At 38.7% G+C, this 24,933-nt stretch overlaps 1 protein-coding gene across 10 annotated transcripts in view; it reads left to right on the top strand.

Moving 5' to 3' along the window:
- Positions 1-24,933, top strand: part of ELAVL2 (ELAV like RNA binding protein 2) — a 135,714-nt gene that overhangs the window by 70,980 nt on the left and 39,801 nt on the right. For all 10 annotated transcript variants that reach the window (XM_067744539.1, XM_067744537.1, XM_067744535.1 and 7 more), the window contains one exon: positions 24,799-24,902. In XM_067744539.1, the coding sequence (XP_067600640.1) occupies positions 24,799-24,902 (104 nt within the window). The remainder of the gene's footprint in view (positions 1-24,798; positions 24,903-24,933) is intronic.

Here is a 24,933-nt window from a genome sequence, read left to right as displayed (position 1 = left end):
AGGAGAGGGGAACACCTTCATAAGGGAAATTTATAACCTGCTTTTAGGCAGAAAAGAGTAGGGCAGAGAAAAGTACTCTTCCTGCATCTGTTGATTCTTAATTGCCTTTAACTCAAAATATTCCTTATGCTTACAACTGGCATATTTGAGGGGTGGCAAGGCATATTCTGACTCTCCTCACCATGAAATAAGTTTAACTCTCAGCAGACTTAGAAGAGTTTCTTCTTCTGATAGCCTGTGGTAATGAAACCTTAAATGCCTAGTTTCTGGGAAGAAAAACATCTATTGTGAGGATATGGAAAAGTTTGAAAGAGAACCGTTCCTGATTAATTTGTAAATCATCTGGATTTTTGTTTCTCTGATTTCTTGATGGTGATATTTGTATTAATTTGTTTTATTCCACTAGAAGGAAATGAAGAAAAGTATTGTAACTCTCAAGAGCAGGTTGCACAGTTCTCCAGCAGCTTTTGAAGACTATTTACTGTGAAAATAAGGTTGAACCTGTTGGTTAAATGAAGTTTAGGAGTTTTGACTCTGTGCTTTCTTGGCCCTTGTTGTCACTGGGACGTTTTGCTAATAGATTAGGAACATAGTGTTTTAGTGCCCTTGACCTTACTGCGTTATTAGTTTGATACAAAACATAAACTTTGTTAATGTATGCAAATTCGTAGAAAACAGAATACAGTTGAAGTTCTTTTGTAAGGATTCACCCCTTGAAATTTAACAAGATATGAATGCGTGTGTGCTCTTTGCTATTCCAGACCTTTCCACAGTGTTTCTTCTAGTTTTTGTTTACTTTTACATCAGAAAAAGTGTACATACGTACATATATCTATACATCAGGTGGTATAGAATAGAAACCATTTTCAATTTATTACTTAGTGGCTGTCATCATAATGATGGAAAAATGTAGATGAGAAAAAGATGAACTAAATGGAAGAACATAAAGAACAAATTCTGATCCAGGAATCCTTCTTCTTTTTAAAATCTATAGAATGCTAAAATTCTGTTTCTCAGGTACGTAATTGATTTATCAATCTGCTTTTCTTTTGGTGGATTTTACTCTATTTTACTGCCTTATCTGTTACACTACCTTAGCACCAGCCTTTGCTTTCTTAACTTTCTAAATTATGAGTAGAGCAAAGTGTTTTTCTTTTGCACCTATTGGAACATTTCCTTTTAAGTATTACTTGAACAGAATAGTTGATCGTTGAAACTAAAGCTGTGCTTCAGAATTTGCCACCTTCTTTTGAGCTTGTTCTAAGTTACTTGACTTTCAAGTCCACTGCTGCTACTGGATTTTGAGAGCTGGGGAAACCATCAGAGTGTCCTTTCCAGCTAAAAACACTAACTTTAAAAAATATTTTCTGTCATTTTACTTGTGAGTGTCTTTTGATCTGTCAGGCCTATGCAGTGACTCATTTAGCATGATTTACTTCTTTTTTTAACATTTAATTAATTACTTATTTTTTGGCCGTGCCACGCAGCTTGCAGGATCTTAGTTCCCTGACTCAGTGATTGAACCCGGGCTGTGGCAGAGAAAGCATCAAGTCCTAATCACTGGACTGCCAGGGAATTCCCTAGCATGTTTCACTTCTTAATGTATCTGGTTTTGCTTCTTAAAGTATCAGAATGTCAGTTTTTGACACCATTGGATATCCCTTTTGTTGGTTATGGTATCTGTCATACATTTTTTGAGAGACTTCAAGCTGTAAAGCAGCATTGGCAGCTCTTCCAAGTATTGTGAAGAAATGGAGCCTCATTTAAAACTATATTTCTTGTGATCTAACTACTCAGTAGTCTCTTACATCATACATCACCATAGGTAATTGAGGGGTGATGGCAGAGGCCACGGTCTAAGACCTGCTGTCCTCCCTGTTGGAGGACCCCTGCCCATCCCAGAGGGTCTTAGACATAGCCTTCCTTGGCTGGCCCAGCCCTACCCTGAGCCAGAGCACAGGGTAAGTGTGTTCAACCAGAAGAACCAGGAGGGCTTTCCTGTCTTTCAGATCAGACTGTCATCCACTTCTAGCGTGCTGTGCCTGTGCTGAAGAAGTTCATTTCTTTGGAATCCAAAGAGCAAAAGTTGCACAGGGTTCCCTGAAGCCTAGAGCCTCTGGGTGGGGCTGAGTGGGAGGAGCGGAGACAACCATCTGTACCTCTTGCGGCCCAGGAGACTGTCTGACCATTTAAGAAGAAGAAGAAGAAGAAGAAGAAGAAGAAGAAAGCAATATTCAGTTTAAACTGTGTTGATAAGCGTTTCTTCCCATCTTTCCATGTGAAATGGACTTTGAATGCAGGGGTGGTAATAGTATTTACCAAACCCCTATGTACACTAGGGTTGTTATTATGTTATTAGCTTAGCTTGGCATCAAGTTCTTGGGATTAACATTGAAACAAAATGCCTGCTGTCTTCAACTCCCCTGCTAGGGAGGTGGGCTCATGAGCACTACTTTTAGAGGTTTTAGCCTAGAAAGAACGCATTACACTTAAGTTTAAATCCCAGCCTAGCCACTTACTTTATATGAGCTATTTGACTCCCAACTTGAGTTTCTTCCATAAAGTGCCTAGCATGTTGGGGTACTCTCTGTGTCCCCAGTCCCTTCTTACCAGTTAATATTCATTTGGTTAGAAGACAGTTGTAGATGTTTTTTTCTTTGGGTAAACTGATTTTTGAAAAAAATCTCCAAATAAATCTGTTGTTTTAGAATTCTTAGATTTTCTCATGATGTGGGAAGTTTGCAAAGCTAATTTCCTGTTCTTTGCTTTCTAGGTGATTTGACGAACAAAATTGATTTTCTAGGAGTGGGACAAAGTGGGACTAGGAAATACAAGGCAGGACTTGTGAGCCCAGAAAGATGATTAATGATATTACACCAGCTTCTCTGAACTAGAGCACTGGAGTATGGAGTTATTGCTCTGTGTGGTATTGTGTGAATGTTATTCAGAATGAATTAGCTTGACTTAAAATATGGACGTACTCTAAGCCAAGCTTCCCCAGTGGAGTGTTATTGATCTGGAAGGTCCGCAAGTTGTTAAATAGAGCCATGAGGTATCAGATAGATGAAAACTAACTGAGGCTTGTTTTCACTGTTACTGACAGCTTCTTCCTTAAGATTAATACCCCTTTAATATAAATTGTAAATACCAGTACTAAATATTCTAATTTCATAAAGTAAGGTTTTCAAGTAGAGAAATAGAGATGTGTGTGTGTGGATATTAAGAAGCCCAGTATTCCTGTAGTGTTAGCAGATCAGAGGACTTAGAAAAAAAATTGCTGTCCCTTTGTTTTCTTTCTGTTGAAATATTCATTGAAAACATTTAAAGCAGTGCTTTATTCAGTCATCACAGATTTTACAGATTCTAGTTTGTGTAAGGGGGGGTGGCGATTTCCATGAGGGCATGGTTAACTTAGCAGATGCAATTTTACATCTTGTTTTCCTTTTTTTGTTAAATCCTTATGCATATTGTGAATTAGAGTTTATTTTTAGCTCTTAATGAGTTCTTTTCTCATCATTGTACTTTTTGTTGGAACTCTGTTTTCTACATAATGCTTTGATTTTGAAGGGGGAGTGTATATGGCTCACAAGTCTTGTATCCATCCCCAATCCCCACTCCAACTCAACTAGAATTTGCATTTTTTTCATTTGAGGCAATAGATCTGGTTATGTTACCTTGTAGAGTAGATGTGGTGATGCCCTTGACTCTTCACAACCTGTTTGACCTTCGGGATTTATCCTGAGAAAGTCAGATTCTCCCTTTAAAGTAAGGTTTAAAGGAGACATATCTGCATGTAAACAGGTAAGCCAGAATCATTTCATTGTATTCAAGGTCACTGGAGCCTGAGGGAGCAACTTTATTTCTTCACGTTTTGAGCTTTAAATCCAGTCTTAAGGAGTCACTGGGTCATTAACACTGGCCTCCAAGATACTGTGTTCTGAATCCTTCTTCCTAACCCTGATACTTGTCTCTGAGAGCTTTTTTCATACCACTAAAATGAATTATAGTTGCTTTTAGTCCACTTTAAAATGTATCTAAATAGGCTGGTTATGGTGTGTCAGATCAATTGATTTCTATAAAATAAAGGCACTTTCCTAAATGATCTGAAATCGTATCTAGCCCTAGAATTCTGTGACTTTTCTCTTGTGAACATAACTGCAAAGTTACTTCTTCTTAAGCATAGTGCTTAGGGATTCTGACATGTATGGTGCAGACAGCATATTACCTTTTCAAGCAGAATGATTTGGGATCTAACATTTAACCTCAAGATATTTAACCAGGGTTGTTTTTTTTAGACCCTTATATTCTTGTTATTTCTGGGCCTTTATTTCAGGGGTAAATTCCCTTCATTCATGTTGTAATCAGGTTAAAATACAGAATTGTCAATACTGATTTGTTACTGTGTTTTTTTATCAATACATTTCCTTTTGTAAGTGCTGGAAATTGGAAGCCTTTCCAAAAAGGGATGATAAGGTTGTTCACTGCATTATATTCCCCAATTCCATATTTGGGAACATTAAAAACAGACCTAATGAGCTATTAAAAATCAGAATGTGGAATCTTCTGAGCTTAGGTTCCTTGATTTTTTTTGAAATTTTACTTCTCTAAGTGTTTATGGAAAACAACATTATGTGGACATAGCCATCATGTAAGGAGGGCATCTAATATTCTCTGGTTTCTAGAGCTGGACCGCAGAGTTTTAGAGTCCCTCCCGCCTTTTTTTAAGGGTGGTGGTGGTGAGATATTGCAAATGAACTTAATTTAGTGTATACAGTTCTTAGGTGATTTTGGGTAGGTGAAAGTAAACATCAAAGAGGGAGGAGTGAGGCTTAGCTGTTTCTCAAGACCAAATTCTGCCACATGTACAGACATCTAGCAAGCTGGCCCTAAGTGACTGATATAGTTACTTTGCAAGCTTAATGAAGTCCCAGTTCTCTGTTCTTTTATAGGTGCTTCGAACACACCTTCTGTGAAATGTTCACTTGAGGCTGACAGCATTCCAGAGGTGTGGATCTGTGCCCTCTGTTTGCATATGCAAAAGGAAATCCTTCTAAACAAAGGCTAAACCCAGGACCATTTCATATTTAGGGGTCCTATCCATAAGGGTACAAGTTAAAGCCATCTTGGATTCTTGTGTCCTGTTTATACAGGGGTGGGTAGTGTTTGTAAACTACTTTAGCACATCTGCATATCTTGAATACCTTTGATTTTACCAATGAGACCCCATTTCTAACTCTCATTACACTAATTAACAATAAGTAGCTTAAGGAACTAAAACCCATTTTGACATTCATTATACTAATTAGCAGAGAAATGGTTGTTGATTTAGATATGGATAGTAGATAGTCTTGTTAACTAGTCACTTTTGGAGGTTGGTCCTTACTTGTGTTTTGCTAGTTAATTATTCCTGGGCTGTGTGTGCATTCAGGATAGTGTGTTAGATGACCACTCCTAGAATTAAAGCTACTGGCACATAAATAACATCACACTGATTCATGACAAATTAAAAAAAAATTAATTGTGGTAAAATATATATATAACATAAAGTTTACCATTTTAACCATTTTAAGTGTATAGGTCCATGGCATTAAGTATATTCACAGTGTTGTGCAGCTGTCACCACTATTTGTAGAACCAGTTCATCATGCCAAACAGAAACTCTGTACCCATTAAACAGTAACTCCCACCCTGTTTCCCCCAAGCCATTGGCAACCACCATTGTACTTTTTTTTTTTTTTTTTGATATGCGGGCCTCTCACTGTTGTGGCCTCTCCCGTTGCGGAGCACAGGCTCCGGACGCGCAGGCTCAGTGGCCATGGCTCACGGGCCCAGCCGCTCCGCGGCATGTGGGATCTTCCCAGACCGGGGCACGAACCCGTGTCCCCTGCATCGGCAGGCGGACTCTCAACCACTGCGCCACCAGGGAAGCCCCCATTGTACTTTTTATCTCTGTGAATTTGCCTATTCTGGGTACCTCATATAAGTAAAAAGTGAAATTGTACAGTATTTGTTATACCAGAGTACTTTATTTATTTTTTATAAATTTATTTATTTTATTTACTTATTTTTGGCTCTGTTGGGTCTTCGTTGCTGCGTGCGGGCTCTCTCCAGTTGTGGCGAGCAGGAGCTACTCTTCATTGCAGTGTGTGGCCTTCTCATTGCGGTGGCTTCTCTTGTTGCGGAGCACGGGCTCTAGGGTGCATGGGCTTCAGTGGTTGCAGCTCAGTAGTTGTGGCTTGTGGGCTGTAGAGCACAGGCTCAGTAGTTGTGGCACATGGGCTCAGTTGCTCCGCGGCATGTGGGATCTTCCAGGACCGGTACTCAAACTCGTGTCCCCTGCGTTGGCAGGCGGATTCTTAACCACTGTGCCACCAGGGAAGCCCTACCAAAGTACTTTAAAAGTAAATTTTTTTAATATATATATATATACACACACACACACATATATATATAATTTACTTCTAAAATACTTTTAAAAATAATATATATAATATTTATAACATATATATTGTATATATAGTAATAGTTTCAGGAGATACTAAATTTCTTTCTTTGGACCATGGGCTTTTTCTGTGTATTTTATTTCCTTTCATTTCAACTTGCCTTTAGGAATCAACCCCTCCCTTTGAAATAATTTCTTTGTTTTCAAACTTAGTTCTTGCTAGTTTCCCATAAAAGGAATATCCAGGTAAAACAGTGAATTTGTGCAGTATTTAATCAGATTGCTCACTACTTGCAGGGATTTCATCTCGCCCCTTTGCAGTGGTCCCGCCTGGTTCAGGCTTTTCTTCTTCTTTTGGAAGTTGCCTGCAATCTCCATGGCATAACGGCAGGCCACCTGGAAGAAGAGGCAGTGGCACACACGGTAGATTCAGAAAAGAACTAAAGCAGCTTTGCTCTCCAGCAGTTTTCTCTGCCTTCACACTTTTTTTCTACTTCCTCTTCTCCCAGAGAGTCACAGCGTCCAGGGATGACCGCCTGTGGGGTGTCCTGGGACACAGGGCGATGGCTCCAGACTTCTTTCTCTTTATCTCACTTCATCCTTTCCTCCACTGAGAACCTGAAGGAAATCTTGGCAGAAAGCTGTTGCTCAGTAGAAGGAGCCAAAGAGGGAAAAATAGAAATTCTCTTCTATAGTTTTAGCTTTTCCTTCCATTTTTCTTCCTTCCCCAGCACTCCTTCTACCCACCCCACCCCACCCAATCCCACCTCCCCTAAAAAAAAACCACCAAAAAAAACAATTAACCAACCAACCAAAAAAAAAAAAAAACAAAAAAAAACAACAAACAAAAACCCAGCCAGGGACATTCCTTTTTAGACCACAGGAACAATTACTGTAGTAAAGAAAGCCTTAAGCATCTTCCTGCAGCAACTTTGGGAGACAGATGCTGATGTAGGTTGAATTTAGAGGCAGGTGGTGGCCTGTTTCTGCCTTTACATTATTTCAGATTCTATGCTACTGAATAGAGCAGTCTTCCTTTAAAATTTTCGGTCTCATATCTTCGCCTCCTGCCTTCTCTGTTGGCATCTGCCAGATGCCTGCTGGCTACAGGAACATCATTCCACGCTTAGTGACTGTATTTATTTTCAGTGCTGGCTATTGACAACTTAAAGAGCAATTCCATGAGTTGAGACTTAGCAGAAAGGCTCCCCCGGTGGAGGCTTTAATAAAATAATAAAAAAAATTAATACTTTTTATAGTTTAAGGTCTTAATTCAGGCTTCATGCAGACTTCTCCGCGCTGCGTTCTTTGTGGCGAGCTACCAAAGACCTCTTATTGGGATAGGGAAGATGTTCCTCTGGAGCTGTAAGTTCTTGACCGGTATTAGTGGTGAAAGTGACTCAGGTTAGCAGCCTTTGTCGGACTAAGAATCTTGGCATGCTGGAGAATATCAGCCAGTGTTGGGTACTTGATTCAGGGTAGTGACTATCTGTTAAAGAGATCCTGAGTCACAACATACTCTGATAATGTAATTTCTTACATTTTTTGCACCTTATTTTTAAGGTGTGGTAGAGGTGGAGGGAACTGGTCATAGTTTGCAGAGGGAGATGCAGAATGTTCTAAACTGGTGACTTTCTTTTGTTTTTGAGCTAGGAGTTAGAAGCAATGCTTTCTATATGCAGGGGATGGTCTGGTCCACTAGTGATTTGTTGATTATTCCATTTTATGGTCAATCTTTGAAGCAGTCTTTTATTTGATCAGAAATAAGAGAGGTATTTCTTTTCAGTTTGTATGGAGAAATTTGTAAGACTCTTCATGGATGCAAGAGAAGATTGTCTCTCTGATTTCATAAGACCATTCCATATTGAGGTATTCTCTTTCCTGCTGTACAGTTGGTGGGAGTATAGTTCCAGAAGCCAAGAGACAGGTTCTCTCTGTCCTTGCCTTAGTATAGACAAGGGGCCAGTATGGGACCCAAGCAAAATCAATTAAGTATTTTCTCCCAAGACCTCAAGGAAGTGATGGAAGGATGAGATGGTGATGGTGACCCATCTCATCAGACTGTGTGTTTTAGATCTGAGATGATGGCTGTTCTTTTCACTACTTAGCCCACTGGAGCCTGGTTCCTAACCCCTATTGATTCTGAAAATTTCTGTGCCTCTTCCAATAAATTCCCTTTTGCTAGTTAGCTAGAGTCAGTTTATGTTACTTATAATATAGAACTCTAGTGAAACAATTCTTGCTTAATTCACATTTCTGTCTCTGTGTGTCAGAGTTTACTTTTCTACACACCCAAAAGTAAGCTTACTGATTTTTTTTTTTTTTTGGTTGACATCACATTGATCCATAAGAAAGTAACTTTTGAAATTGCTTAGAAGTCCCTGTTTTGAACTCACTGTCTTTCCACACAGGGCTGTCAAAGAAGGTGCAGGTTCCAGGCCTCACTTTCTAGATAACATCTTGTTTAGACCAGAAAGTTTTCCATTAGGAAGTTATTTGAATCGAAATGGGAGATTGAGCCCTTTTTTGGCTCAGGTCGTATTTCCAGTTAGTTGGATACCTTTCACACCTGTATCATTCTAACCTGAATTTTTAGTTCTTTAACATACCATGTGTGTTCAACTAGATTCTCTAAAGCACCTATGATGTGGAAGAAGTTAAGCTGCAGTCTAGAGTCATCAGATACTCAGACATATTACTCCTTCGTAGGGATAAAGGTGTTGTGATTTTTATTTTTATTTTGGTTTGTTTGGAACAGCTTTTACCTCTGATGGAGTCTGAGGGTTGTTGTTTAAGGACTATCTTTCACTTCTAACAAAACAATTACCCCTTTTTGTATGGTACTCTTTATTGCCAGTAACCTTCCAGGGTTCACATCCTGACCATTTTCCCAGTGTCTGTAGGGTGACAGTTTTCCCTCCCTTGAACCTGTTAAATTTGTCATAGCTATAGTAGATGAACTGCCCAAGCTGACCACTTACTTTCCCTGAGACTTTTAGCTTTGAGGAAATCAAAAGCTATTGGTAAAGACGTCTGTCTCTGTTTTGCGAGGTATATACGTATGTGTATTTTATAAAGTCACTTGGCTCTATCTTTCAAAGAGTTGACTCATATTTGATTCACATTGTCATTGGTGGAGGAAACCGAAGTTCTGATACAATTATGCAAAAGTCGTAGGTGCAATGAAGATAATTGATATTCTGTCCTAAATAACATCTTGTGACTTCTCCCCCATTTCATTATGTTTTGTGGTCACTACTTTCCTCCTTGAGTGAGATCACCGGTAGTAATGGCATTCTCTGTGGTCACTCAGCTGGTTAATCTTCAGAGGTCAGTAATGTTCGGTGGCTCCTGCTGTTTATAGCAGCTGATGAGAGGCATATACCTTGTAGAAAAACAAGTTTGCTTGTGATTAACCTTCGTTTATTCCCTCTGCTTACTTAGTCATCATTTAATTAAAACCCCTTGGTTTCTAGCCATGTGGGGACATAGGTATGCTTAGAGGCATTAACTTTCTGTGCTCCATGGAGTCAGTGGTATACATCATCAGTATCCATTTTTTTGAACAGTCTTCAGTTCTCTTCGAAAAGATTAAATTCTAGTTTTATCTTTATTTTTAGTATTTTTATTTCTAATCATTGATGCAGAATCTTAACTTTGTTTGAAATACGATCAATTTTATGTTCTTACCATGCAACCTGTTAAGATATTTATGTAAGCTTTAGAGGATTAGATTGGGATTTCTGTTCAAGTAGCTTTAAGTAAAAACACAGCATGGAGGTGGGAAGAAGGATGGCCTGGCCAACATATTACCAGGTTTTAGGAAATGATACAGAAAATCTTTGAATAACACCTTAATTAGGCTGTAGATTCTGCATTCAGAAAACAAAATCCTGTGGAGATTGTAAAAATCTCACTCAGCTCCTGGTCACTTGATTTGAATTTCCATAGAAATTTTGCTTCACTTTTTTTTTTTATCCTAGATGAAAGTGATAGAAAATTAAAATGAAGGAACACCTTAGCTTTGTAAGGAATGATGGAATCAAAGGCTTAGGCAGCAGTCAAGATTGGGAAGTAATTATATCTTATGGTAAGATTTAAAATTTGACCAAGGACAATTATTTGACGAAATTTGGTAACTAATATAGTTATCACTATGGTTAACCTTTAGGGTTTTTTTTTCTGGATATTCAACCAGAAGTCTTGAATTGCTAGGAAAGAGAAGAAATTATGGGTTAATTCCCATGTTTTAAGAGTGGAAGGACTATAATTAAGATGGCCAAGTAGCATAGAATACTTAATTGAATTTTTAAATTATATGTTTAATGTAATCTTTCATATTCTGGAGGCTTATGAAAAATAATTTGCCCCTCTTCCTTGCTTCAAAAGAATGCTGTTTAGAACCAGTCAATCTTTATCTGAATCTTAACTAAATCTCAGAGATGTCTGAGGTTTTTACACATACACAAGTCACAACTGTAAGATGATAAAACTTTTTAAACCATAATACAAGTTTTACTTCCTTTAGTTTTAGGTGTATGTTTTTTAGGGAAGAGCAGAGGATCAAGAACCCAAATAAAGTATAGAAGGCTTTTGGGTTAAGGAAATGCAATTCAGAGTATATATATGTGTGGTTTCTTGCTAGGAAATATTCTTCCTTGGGGAAAGTAAGATTGGTAATTTAGGTATATATGGAATACCTTAATAATGTTAGTGTTTATTAAGAGAAGTAGAATAAGCATTATATTATATTTGGGAATAGGACTTAACTAGTAAGTGATCTGGCAGCATACATGAGGTTTTCAAGTTTTTCCCCAAAGAAAGGAGGTTAGTTTGTAATATATAACTATTTAGTGTTCTGTTGCTTTATAAAATAGCCAGTAAGAAATTGTCAGCAACAAAATAGGAAAACTCCTCGACACTAAAGGTTATTGCATACTAGAATGAACTAAAGACTAGTGTTTAGTGAAACCTTTGAGTGATGTACTTGTAGTCAAATACCTAGTGTTTTGTATAGCATTCTCCTGAATAGGATGCTCTTTAATGTGACTGATTCGAATGCACAGGTCTGAAATTATTTGTGAAACTTACTTGACAAGAGCAAGGTAGATTTTGTCACTGATGAGGTATCATTTAATGGATCTAGGTCTTAGACTTAGCAGGAGGCCATAAACTCCTTGACCCCTTTTCTTTAAGGGACGCTTGGTGGCAGAAAGATGAATTAGTATGAATGAGAGCTCTTCTGTTACCTGTCTTTGCCCTAATCTTGAAATGTGTTTGTAGAATTATGTAATATGGCCCCTAAAACCTAGAAGCTCTGTCTGTAGAAGTTGCTTTCTCACATCCAGAGGGTCCTTAATACTAATCTGGTGCCATGAAAACACAGCACTTTCCCCAAGAGTGAACCTCAGATATGAGAATAAGCAAGTAGTCCAGTAACTTTAGTAATAGCAGATGAAAGAAAACATTTTAAAAGTTCCTAAGTTGAATTAGTTGAGATGCTCTTCTTTTTTTTTTTTTTTTTTTAACATCTTTATTGGGGTATAATTGCTTTACAATGGTGTGTTAGTTTCTGCTTGAGATGCTCTTCTTGAATAAAATTTTTTACCTGCACCCTGCTTGTAGATTTGTGGGTATATGAGACAATAAAATGGTAGTAAGTTAAAAAGATTATTTTCGTGTTTAGGTTTTTCCTGTCTCACAGGGTTAATGTATCCAGGAGTTAGCAGCAGTGGTCAGGTATACCAAGTTGTGGACTATATAATTTGAATATTTCATTTTTAATATACTTTTAGTGGTAAAAGACACACCTCTCTAGTTCCATGTGATGGTGCTTTTGCTGTGATGCTGATGTGGACAGTGCTGCATCACCTTTGTGTGCTGAATGATTGTCTAGGCCAAATCTTTTAAGCATTTGCTTTTTTGTCCTTGTGTTTTTGTGAATTTTTAATTTAGAGGATTACAGGACCTAATATTTTCAGCTTTTAAACTAGGTGATTGTGGAAGAGATGCTTCTGTGTGATATGAATGTGGCAGTTGCAAGAGCTAGCCCCTTTTGTATTTCTGTTTAGATGCCATCTGTTAATTGGTGGAGAAATTGCACTGGGGTCTCAGAGTGGTTTGCTGTAACATAGCTGTCTCTTAGCAAGAAACAAGGGGGATATTTATTTTTGTCAGGGCACCTCTTTGACTTAATGGTAGCCATGGCTCCCACCTGACTTGCAGCCTTTACCACTTTTACTGTGTCCTGCTCAGCTTCCTCTATAGATTTTGTTCCATGGGGATTCTTTCCTCTTTACTGCTTCAGAGAGGGCTTTTTTGAGGTCCTTGAAGCTGTATCTGCAGTATTTAAATAGGTTTCCTTTATAGTCAGCATTTATACCCTAACCTGCCAAAACACAATTGGTCTGTTTGGGGATTTCTCCTAAGTATAAAAATCAGTGCTTTTGTGTGACTATTTTAAATTGAGGGGGAGGAAAAAAAACCCTGCTCCTCACATCGTCTTGGAAATGTAACTGCCTTTCTTTATTAAATATAGACTAAACAAAATGTCCTGTACAGAGAGAAGGAAAATCGTATGTTATTTATACCTAAATCTTTGTGTAGATTGGGGACAATGGATTCCTCTGGAATTTTACTTCCTTTGTTGTTGCTAAAAATATCAGTAATTTCATTCTGGTCTGTCTTTTTAAAATAAAATGAACTAAAGTGGAGAGTTGTCCCCAGATGGAAGCCTTGTCACTTGTATGGAGGATACTTTATCAGTGATGCAGATAAGAAGGTGAAATATGTGCTTTTACTTTATTTGAAACTTTCTTTTCTTGATGATACAGTGCTCTCCAGTGTCTCCTCCTTAAATGACCTGGCCTTCCTCCCTCCCCATCTTTATTTTTTGACTTGGTATTACCATATTATATGTAAAGGACTTAGATATGTGTGTGAATTCAGAAGTCGTGTATAACTTCGTGATTGCTACACAAAATGTCAAAGTGAGGTTTGTTAACACTTTGCGCCCACTTAGGGTGGTTATTAACACTTTCACTCATAATAGCAGCTTAACTGGGAGTTGGGGAGCATTCAGGTACGTATGTTTTTATAGCTTTGTAAAAGAGATCTCAGAAATCGTAAGCCTTCCCTGGGGCAGTCATCTTGAGTGCTGCTCTTTGTTGTCTGGGGGTTATCTACACCCTGTTAGATTCATAGTGAATGAATATTTGAGAGGTCATTAGGTGGGTGGTTCTGTATTCATGTCAGAGTATTAATCTAAGGTTCTAAAGGTTCCTTGTGTCTTATTACTCTTATGAAGGTGAGATGTTATCGCGCCAAGGAAATACAGACCCTCCTGGGGTTTGAGGGGTTGCTTTCGATTCCAATCCTGGCCCTTAATCTGGAAGGCCCTCTGAAGGAAAAGAGTACTTGTTCCGAAAGTTCAGTTTTGGGGGAAAAGGCCACTTGGATTGAGTTAATCAGGCTCATTTTCAGATACGAGTGTATTTGGCAGGGACTCAGAGAACTGTAATGTGAACCAAAGTTTTTGTGGAATAGGAGAATTAGGAATAGAAGGTTTGGGCTGGGATTTGTCCAGATGAGAAGTTTGTGATTTAGGATTGGGGCGATTTGTAGGGACTTGTGAAAGATATGATGAGTTTTCATCCTCTCATTTTTGTCTTTTTAGAGATCTCTGGAGACTTTATTGAAAGGGATTTGGGGTCAGATCCCAGTTCTGGGTTGTCACGGCTTCTTCCCCAGGAGTCTCCTTGATGCTAGATCTGTATCTCCTTAGTGATTGTTCAATCTGCCGAAGTTAACCTCCGTAGGTTTCTCTCATGTGTTTCATCGTCACTTCCTGCTTGGTTCATCCTACAGTATGACCAATACAAGCCTTTACATGGGGTGCCCCAGTTCTCAAGATGGAGGGTCTGCTTCTTACCTCTGCACAGACTACTTGTTGTTCAGTATGCCTTTGGTCTAACAAACTCCTCTGTACTTCTCCACCAATTAGCTCTTCTCCATATGCCTGTTTCCACAGTTTCTCTGACAAGAATCTCCTTAAATTTCACCTCCTCTGTTTGAACCAACTAAAAGCTTTCTCTTCAAGTTCATCCTGGTTAAGCTTGAAACGCCAGTGATTAAATATAGGTGTTCTGTCTTCAATAAGTGCCTGCATCTCTCTTGGTTATTGTCTTGCTTTAAATTTTTGAGCTAAGATCTTAGAGGGCAGAGACCATGTGGTACTGATCCCACCTGCTTTTCTACAGCTAGAAAGCCATGCTATGCGTATGAAAGCATTTCAATGCAATCTGCTGATGAGGGAAGTGTCTTGTGTGGGAGACGATTTTGGCAGTAGCAAACACGTTTGGCTTTAGCCATAAGAATTGCTTTCTGAGTTTCTGGAAAAGGAGTATGTAAAGCAAGTCCTGTTTTAAATGAATATTTTTATAATGCGGAGATCTCTAATCTATGCGTTTTGTAGTGATGGATTTGTTTTTGAGGGTTGAAGTGGTTTGTGTACCTGTGGGGCGATAAACCTTTTCGTGGTTTTTTCTTTTAATACATAGTGTCTTGATGGATTGAGAAAGAATGGTGAAGTTCCAGTCAATCAGTTACATGACAAAGAACAAGAAAAACAATGCAGGTGTATTTGGAGATTATGAACATCCTGGTTGAAAAGTTGTGTACTTTGGATGCACAGGACTCTGCCTCAAAATAATTCCCAAGCTTGGCCAAAGGCAGTGAAATGTATGCTGAAAAGACCGAGTTTGGATAAGTCAATTACGGTTTCCAAAACTACACTACCACTTAACAGCTACCTCTGTGCCTTTTGAGCAAGTTAGTTAGTATCTCAGGACCTCCATGTTTTTACTGTAAAATGGGTTACAGAGAGCTTTGTTGTGAGAATTAAATATGTTGGCTGTATGTAATACAAGGCTCATAAGATGCTTGATAGCAGTCAATAATTAGATAGTGGTACTGTTTGCTTCCAGAAAGCTAGAAAAAAGCATTTATGGGGCAGTGGGAACAGACTTCTCTCCCAGACTTACCGAGCTTTTCCTATTGGAAGGTTTTGGCTGGTGAACCTTTAACTTTGGGGCGAGTGAGAGACTTTTTTTAAAAAAAAACATTGTGTGTTCAAGAAGAAAACTTACCCTCTGTAACAATTTTTTTAAATCATGTGGACCTGGTGGGATTTGCATGGTCTGACTAATGTTTCCCATTCTTCTGGACAAAACACCACACCATAGTGGTTGGCAAAACTCTCTTATACAGCTCAGAAAGGGCACTGGGCTAATTATAGTGTTTAGGGCCTTTACATTTTTTTTCTTGCAATATCTAAATTTAAAAAATCTCTTACAAAGAGAGAAGCACATTAAGAAGCTGTACTGCTTTTTGATGGACTGCTTACGGATTTCCGTGTGTGTGTAGATTGACACCAGCTGGTAGTGCAAGCAACAGCAGATGCCCTTTTTACTACTGCAGTTGTTAACTGGTTTCCCTCTTTACCACAGTAATATTTTGAGGAGTATAGTTCCCTGGCCCTCATCTCAAATGATATTTATTTGAACAACTCTACTGCTTTTTAAGTAAGCACAAAATAAAGCAGGTAACACAAGCCCCTTTTTGTTTTTTTGGGTATTTTTGGCCGTGCCCTGCGGCTTGCGGGATCTTAGTTCCCCAGCCAGAGATTGAACCTGCGCTCTCGGCAGTGAAAGTGCAGAGAGTCTTAACCACTGGACTGCCAAGGAATTCCGCACAAGCCCCATTTTGTGTGTGTGTGGCAGGGGAAATCTGTATAGAGTTAATTATAAGAAACAAAGAAGTGAGACTATTGTAGCAGACTCAGATCTTTAACTGAGAGTTGATTTTGCCCTAGCTCAGGGTATGTTAATATCCTAACGTTTTTTGAATGGTAAGGTCTGACTTTCTGGCCAACTAACAGTTTTCTGGCTTTTGCTTTCACCACGGGGATAGCTCCAGTGTTTGAAGGTAGGCCTGCTGAGTTTTCTTTTAGAGCAACTACCTAAATCAGAGAGTAATGAGAACTGGTTTTTTGTTGTTTTTTGTTTGTTTGTTTTTAACAATGGTGTTGAGATGCTATAATATCATATTCGAATACTTTTTCTCAAGCTAGAGAACCTGGTCCAAGTTAAAGTCTTCTCCTAAGATGGGTGTACTAGAAGAAATAGTTTATTTTCCCACTTTAAATAAAGATCATTTTTCCTATTCTTCCTGGTCTCCGATGCAAGACATCTTAGTACCCATATGCACTATTTGAGAATTTAGAGGATTTAATATGCTGTTCTCAGAAGCCTAAGACTGAATTGTGTGGGAGTTCTTAATGTCTGAAATGGTGATGTATTAAGAACCCACAGTTTTGCCAACTTAAGCAAGGTCATGCTGCATTGCCAGCAGATTCATAATTACTGGGACTGGAACTATAGGAAAATGGAGCTCTACCAGTTGTGTAATCGGAGGACAGATATGGCCATTAAAATTAACTCAGTAGGAAAATGCTCCGGTGCTTGAGGTCATTAACTGCTCCCTCTCGAATTAGGCTAATTAGGTAATATTTACCAAGTGATGACTGTTTACAAATTTGATTTCAGCAGAAAAGTTACGATTTAAACTCTTCTATGTTATCTGAATATATCTGTAAAGTCCTGAAAACCATTTTAAAATATTGGGCTCTTTAGTCTCAGGCCAGCTTTATTAGCAGTTGGGTAGAAGATGAGTCTTCTGGTGAGCCATCTGTTTTCTGTATTATGTGAGTGTCTAGGTTGAATTCTCCATCCTGGTGATAATCCCTGGTAATATCCTTTGGGAAGCTGGTAAAAATGCTCCGAGCTTTCAAGGGAGTCTGGCTTGGTCTGTAGTAATAGGATCTCACCAGTTCTCTGCCTCACAATTCGATCTTTCCCATTAGAGGGCGGTGAGGAGGACCTGTTTAATTTGACCTGAGTTAGTTGAATATTTAAATGGAAGGACCTCCTGCATCTGGCATCTGAGGAGACTCAGGCTAAGTCAGGAATTAAAATTTGGAGAGACTGGAGAAGATGACATCCCTCTGTTCTTCTAAGATTCTCTCAAAGCTTTCCCCTGATGTGTGGTACCTGCATGGCTTTGTTACACATCAGATCTGAGATGTTGAGAAAGCTCCTTTGTAAAGTCTGGTGCATGTTGTTGTGGTGCCAGAGCTGCAGTGCACAGCCTGTCTGAACAGACACACAAAACCAGTGCCCAAGAACAGAAAGTCCATCTGAAGAAACACAACACATTTGCAACTTCATTTTGTGTTTGGGGGAGGAGGGAAGAATGGTGTTAGAATGAGGGAAAGGAGTGGGTCTGTCTTTAAAAACAAAAATTGTACCCCCTTGGAGTGAAAACTTGTTTTCCTAAATCAAATTATTTGCTTTTTTTGTTAAGGGATGCAGTTTTATATAGGGACTATGTTTAGAAACAGTGTGTCTTCCCAATTTGCTTTTTTGTTGTTGTTGTTAAGTGTTACATTATTAAACCTCAGATTGCAAATAGTCTTGCTTGTCAGAGAGGACCATAGTGGCCTGTTTCTGCTTACTGGGGGATTTAGAAAATAGTCATGCTGCTTTTGTCCTTTTTATTTCATAAAGCATTACTACTGCTTTAAATAAAATAATAGATACACATCAATCAGCGCATAGTCACCTTTTATTGTTGATTCAACTACTAGGTTTTTACAGAATTCACTCTGCATTTTATTTGACTTGTACATGAATAGTCTCGGCAGACTTAACTATATTAGTGAAAAAGCACTTTCAACAAAATTATATGCTGACATCCCATAATTTATACTTACAGATTTGTGAAACAGATTTATGTAAATCTATCAAATTACTCTAGGTGACATTATTTTTTTAAATTGAGATTTTATTTAAATGGTATTCGTAGAAAATTTTCATATGAAAAATTTTACATGAACTGTTTGAAAAAATGTATCTTTACATCACTCCCTTATAAAGACAGAATACTGTAACATTTGAGCATCTTGTCTCCTTTTGTTCTGTAACCATCTGGTACGATGTAGGGACATGGGGAGCATGTTTATAAGGGCATCTCTCTTCTAAACCTTAAGTTCCTGGAAGGCAGATGGCTGTTTCTTCGTTTGTTCATTCTTTTTTTATTAGCTTGTTCGTTCATTCATTGTTTCAATGAGCATGTTAATAATCTATGCTAAGGTCTTTTATATCAGGAACTATGCTCAGCTTGCCCTTGCTCAACAGTCTAAGGGAGGCGACATCCAAATTGACTCAATACCCATACGTATTAAGATAAAGGTATATAATATAAAGGCTGTGGAAGGACTAGGGAGGGGCACTGAACAGTGAGCATTGGGAGTGGGACAAATTGTGGCAGGAAATGGTCTCAGAGAAAGTCCTAAAGGATTTGTCAGGGCTGGCCAGTTGGAGATGTGTATTCCAGGCACAGGGAACTGATTATGCGTTTCAGGGTATACGTATGTATAGGAGTAGTAGAAGTAAGCAAGAAGCTGATGGTGACCTTGGAAACCAGAGTGTGATTGGGATTTTCTTCTAGAAAGATAACCCAGACAACATTACAGTTGAGAATGACTGGTTTTGGAGTTAACAGGAGTCTAGGGAAGGGATGATGGGTTAGGATATTGTAGCAATAATCCAAATTAGAATAATACATGAGGACCTGTGCTAATGCCAAGGGGCTGGGGCTTGGGGTGGGGGCAGATTTAGCTGGTAGAACAGACGGGATGTGATACCCCTATGGTAGAACTTGCACTGAAATGAATCTGCTTGCACAGCTTCCCTAGTAAACTATGAGCTACTTCCTTGAAGTGTTGGATCAAATGTTATCTTCAGGGTGGGGCCTGCGCTCACCACTGTATTTAGGTCAGCAGCCCTGACCCTGCACTCCAAACTCTCCTCTCTCTGCTTTTTTTCTCCTTAGCCCTTAGTCTCTTGTAATATATACTGTAGAGCTTGTTCTTTTGTTTCCTTCTACCAGAATGTAAGTTTTACGAAGAGGAATTTTTTGTCTCTTTGCTTATTCTCAGGGATTAGCAAAGAGCAGATTTTCTATAATCACTGAACAAATGAATGCTGAATGTTGGTGAGAAATATGTAGGATGACTTTTTTAAAAATTTATTTTATCTATTTTTGGCTGCGTTGGGTCTTCGTTGCTGCGCGCGGGCTTTCTCGAGTTGCGGCGAGCGGGGGCTACTCTTCACTGTGGTGCGTGGGCTTCTCATTGCGGTGGCTTCTCTTGTTGCAGAGCACAGGCTCTAGGCGTGTGGGCTTCAGTAGTTGTGACTTGCGGGCTCTAGAACGCAGGCTCAGTAGTTGTGGTGCACGGGCTTAGTTGCTCTGCGGCATGTGGGATCTTCCTGGACCAGGGCTTGAACCCGTGTCCCCTACATTGGCAGGCAGATTCTAAACCACTGCGCCACCAGGGAAGCCCTAGGATGACTTTTAAATACAGAATTTTATTTTTCACAATTCCATGTTGAGAAGGGTCTCACTTAATATAGGTTGGATAAAATTAAATTTATGTACCAGGTTTGTAATCAAGAATTGTGGTGATCTATTGCTTTTACCTTTAAACCTGAGGGGGTAATTTGATACTTAGGACATTGATAATCATGTGAAATAGAAAAGACTAAATAAAGTGACCTTTGAATTAAATGGGTCCAGAAGATTGTGTATTTTTAATTAAAATATGCAATTAAATTTGTAATTAAAGTATGCTATTAAGAGCAATGTAGGTGGCAAGGGAACGGCTGCTGCTTTGAATTATGCACCGTTTGGGATAAATTGGAGTTTACTGTGTTTCCCACTAGCACTTTGTCACTAAACAGATTCTATTCCTGCTCTGACCCCCGCGCAGCTCTCAATGTGCCTCAGTCCCATTCAGAGGCCTTGGAGTGTTTCAGCTCTGTGCTTTAGATCACTTGACCATGGCTCTAAGCAGCCTGTTTATAACTGTTCTCCTTATGCCAAGGAACAGTTTATAAGTAATTGTTCTGCCTCTTGTGAAGAAGTGATCCTTCTCTGTGGCATATATTTAGATTAAAAAGAAGGGTGCAAAACAGAAGGCATCCACACAGACACTGTCTACAGAATACCATGCGCGGAAGTGCGGTATTGAGCTGGAGCTTTCAGTACCTGCTTTTGAAGGTTTTAGTCCTATGACTGTAGAGATACCTTCCTCCATAGTGAAGTTTTAGAATCCCAGCTGTGACTATTAGGACCAAGACTTAGATTAGTGCTTCCAAAATCCCTAAGAGCATGGGACCACGAGTAGCTTGTGAGGATAGCTGGGGACGAGTGGCATTGACCTTATTCTTGATGTTCAGCTACCAGAGGAATTTTTTGGCTTCTAAAGACAGGATTTATTTGTCTTGAAGGCTTTTTGGGGTGAGCCTTAGCTTTGTCATTTTGTTCAGAAGTTTCTTTTGATCATGTTGGTTTCCATAATTGTTATACTTGGAATTTAAATGTAGAGCTTTATAGGTTTTTTTAAAGAAGTGATTCTTGGTTTTGAGATTGTCAATATGCACATTCTAAATTCAGAATGACGTGAAAAATAGATTTGGAGGATATGGTTAAATGATGCTTGGTTTCCAAGCCTTCCTTGGTAGTTTATGACTGTTACTAGCTGATGCATACAAAAGTGGGAAAAAGTGGGTCCAGGCTAAATATTTTTTCTTGATGTTTGACTTGCTACTGCTTCTGTTTTTTAAAACTCTACTCATAATAACCTGAAACAGGCACTGTATAAATAAGGTGCCTTTACATTGTCATAGGAATGAATAACAGTGTAGGAATTCATATATACTGAAATTGATATTTGCACAAGAAGTACTGGAATTTGAGACAGTAGGCAACTGTCTCAAAACAAGTTTTTGTGGTAGAGCTCTGTTAGAAAATGTGTGGTTACATTATATTTCAGGCATACTGAAGGTGACCCAGGTTCAGATATAAACTAGTTGTGAATTGAGGGGAGAAGAACATAGCATTTCAGAGTCTTGGATTCAAGTCCTGACCACTACTTTCTGCCTGTTTTTTCCTTTAAGGAAGCTGATTGACCTTGCCCAGCTTCAGACACCATTTCTTCCTTACAGGGAAGAATATGAGTATCTCACAAGATCAGTGTGAGGCTAAAATTAAACACTAGAACACCACACAGCTTAAAGATGAGAATGGGGAGAGTCTTGCCTATCTTTATATCATTTGTGATGCCTCTGTGTATTTTAAGCATCCAACACATATTTGCTGACTTGATTAACTCACTTTAAAATGAAAATCTGTGAAGTTACTAACTCCCTTGTAGTTCCAATGCCAACATGTTAATGCATCTACTACAGTGGATTTGGGAATGCAGCCGTTTAGCAGCAAATATCTCCTTTCATATTATTTTACTTAGGGTAGTAATAACATTTTGCTTACCTTAAATACTAATTGGCAGGTGTTGCTCTTCCTAATACTACCACTAAGCAAATTAGAAACTTTGTGGCAGAGAGCTCATCTGGGCATAAATATTGATTTTACTCAATTACCAAGAGTTGAAATTTGGTTGACTCCTCATTAAAACTAGCCATGGCTGCTTGAGGGGGTCAGGTCAAAGACCCATTCATTCAATGGCTAGACCATCTGATGGTGACATTGATGATAATACCTTTGGTTAAATTAATAACACCACTGCGCTTCTCATTCGTGCATTTAGCAAACTTCTTGAGTGCCTACAATGTGCTAGGAGTAAGAGCTCAGAGGACAGGGCAAGAGACAGCTAAGCAGGTTAGGATTTTTTACTTTACCCAGTGACCCAACTCCAGCAGGCACTGCTCTGCTAGAGAGTGACCTCGGTAGGCAGTAAACTGTTTCTCTGAAGTGATGGATAACTTGAAGATTTTAGAAGAAAGACATCTACTGGTTTTTTAAAAATGCATCTGTAAAAAAGGCAGTCTTCTTGCAGCGTCACTTCGCATGCCCAGACCATCAGCATCTGGCCCCTCTAAGAGCTCCCAGAGCCTTATTTGCAGCCTCAGAGTATCTCTCACTATTAAAACTGTGATTCTCAGCCTTGACTGCATATGTTAGAGTCACCAGGCTTTAAAAAACCTGGTATCAATGCTTCATAATAGACCAATTAAAAAAGAAAAACTTGGGGAAAGGGACTCAGGCATTAGTTTTTGTTTTTGTTCTTGTTTTTTAAGTAGATGATTCCAGTGTGTGCCAAGATTAAGAAAGGACTTTGATTAGAAGCTGCCAAAATACAGGTGTGAGGGTGGTGGAGAGGGTAGGTAGGAGAAATGGACTCAATGCTAGTACAATTGATAATTTGATTAATTTTGTTATAGAATAGCAGTGTGACAAAACCACCCAGTGTTCACTTTGCCTTTCCTTCCCCTGTTATATTGGTAGCATCTTTCTGGTTTAATTTTAAATGAGTACATGTAAACTCCTTAACATGTAGTAGATATATGTTATTTTTCCTCACTTTATTTTTTGAGTGGTCTACCTCCGTCAATAGTGAATGTTCTCATCACTGCCTTAGCAACCTCACTGGGTAGGAATTATCCTCATTCTAGAAATAAGGAAGTTAATGACTCAGAGAGGTTAAGTAGTTTCTTCAAAGTCACACAGCTGGTAAACAGCAGAGCCAGGATTAGAACTTCTGTGTGTTTATCTCCAAAGCCTGTATTCTTTTCATCATAAACAGCTTCTTTGAGCAGATTTTTTAATGTTTAGCCTATTTGAATCCTGCTCAGTGACAACAGAACTGCAGCACATTTCATAAGAGGGCACTGGGCATGCAATAGACACATGATAAATGTCAAATTAGGAAAAAACTGAATGCTTAAAAATGCAATGGTTTCACATGCAACTTTTAAAAAACAGAGCCTCGAGTAAAACACAATCTATATGAGTAGTGTGAGAAAAAAAAAAAGAACTGAATTAGTTTTAGCTCTCTCCTAACCCCCTTTTTTAAAAACAGAAAAAAATATAATTTGATAAAAGGGTATAAGCTAGCAATGATTATCCCCTCAAAATTATTGTGGTCCCCAAAATATAATCCCAAGTTTTCATGGTTATTAGGCATTGTGTTTAGCCTTCTCTCTCGCTCTCTCTTTTTGTATACTTACAAAGAACCACATTGACCACTCTGGTTAGCCTATTCTAAATATCTGTATTCATAACCACTTGGACCTAAGGTGCTGCTTAAAAGAAAAAAAAAAATCCCTTTTTTTTTTTTGCTATGAAATTGATCCAAAAATGGTAATTAATAAGAAGTATTTGGACCTTTACTGGGAATCTTCCAGGAAACCCTCAATTGGTTTGGTTTGACTTTTAGTAGACTAAATCTTTTTAATGTCCATTTTTGTCACCACCCGTATAGTGTTTCTCGCCTTTTCAAACTGAGAAACTTGCCCTTAGTTGAAAAATGGAGACCTTTAGGATTGGCTTTACTTGTCTGTGCGTTCCATTGATTCCGATCTCTTGTTACTTCCTATAGAGTCGGGACACATCAGTGAGCCAGAGGCGAGAGGGCTCAGATGATGGATAAAAGCAACAATAGACTCATTTGGAAGCAACTCTTACTCCAGAATTATTCTGTTTTTTATCTTTGTTTATGCTTTTCTTTCTTTTCCACATGTTCTCATGGGCTTGGATGTCCTCAAGTATAAATCTTTGTGTTCATATTTCCCTGTATTCCTTAGCTAGGTCTTCAGACCCCTTTTAGAAAATTGGATTCAGTTTATTTGAATAAGCTCCTCTAAAATTAATGTACTTATGCATATACACACATATATTACATGTACACACACACATACTCACGATTCTCCACCGTTTTAGAATCTGAAATAATTGTACTTGGTAAAGGCTGTAAATTTGTCAGGGTAATGTGTACAGAACACTGACAGATTCTTGGTTGATGCTTTTCGCTTTCCAATTTTATGGGTAAGGAAACTGAAGCTGAAAAAGTCGTGCCCATGAAGCCCACACAGCAGCTCAGCGGAGACTTGCACCCACAGTTTCCGAAGCTGAATGTTGCCTTGCTGCTGGGTGCTCTGGCTCAGGCAGGACATGTATGATGGAACACTTTGGGTATGTGTGTTTTTTAAACAGCACAGCTTGCTGAATTCTAACTGATGTTTAAACTTGCAACTGTAATAGACAGGAGATGAAAAAAGGCCACATGTATATTTCTAGAAGAATTAATGTAGACTTTTTTTTTCTATTGAGAGAGTGTGCTGGCATTAATGACAAGACCATATGCCAGAATGAAAGTGGATGTCTGTCATCAGTGGTGTAGAGCTAACGTATGCCTTTTTCCCATTCCCTTTCATTAGGACAGAGCTTGGGATATGGCTTTGTGAACTACATTGACCCTAAGGATGCAGAGAAAGCTATCAACACCTTGAATGGATTGAGACTTCAAACCAAAACAATAAAAGTAAGTTTATGGTTTTTTTTGTTTTTTTTTA

The sequence above is a fragment of the Pseudorca crassidens genome, chromosome 7 (genome assembly GCF_039906515.1).
Source record: "Pseudorca crassidens isolate mPseCra1 chromosome 7, mPseCra1.hap1, whole genome shotgun sequence".
Lineage (NCBI taxonomy): Eukaryota > Metazoa > Chordata > Mammalia > Artiodactyla > Delphinidae > Pseudorca > Pseudorca crassidens.
The sequence above is the reverse complement of the archived record's forward strand: the minus strand, read 5'-3'. Positions and strand labels throughout refer to the sequence as shown.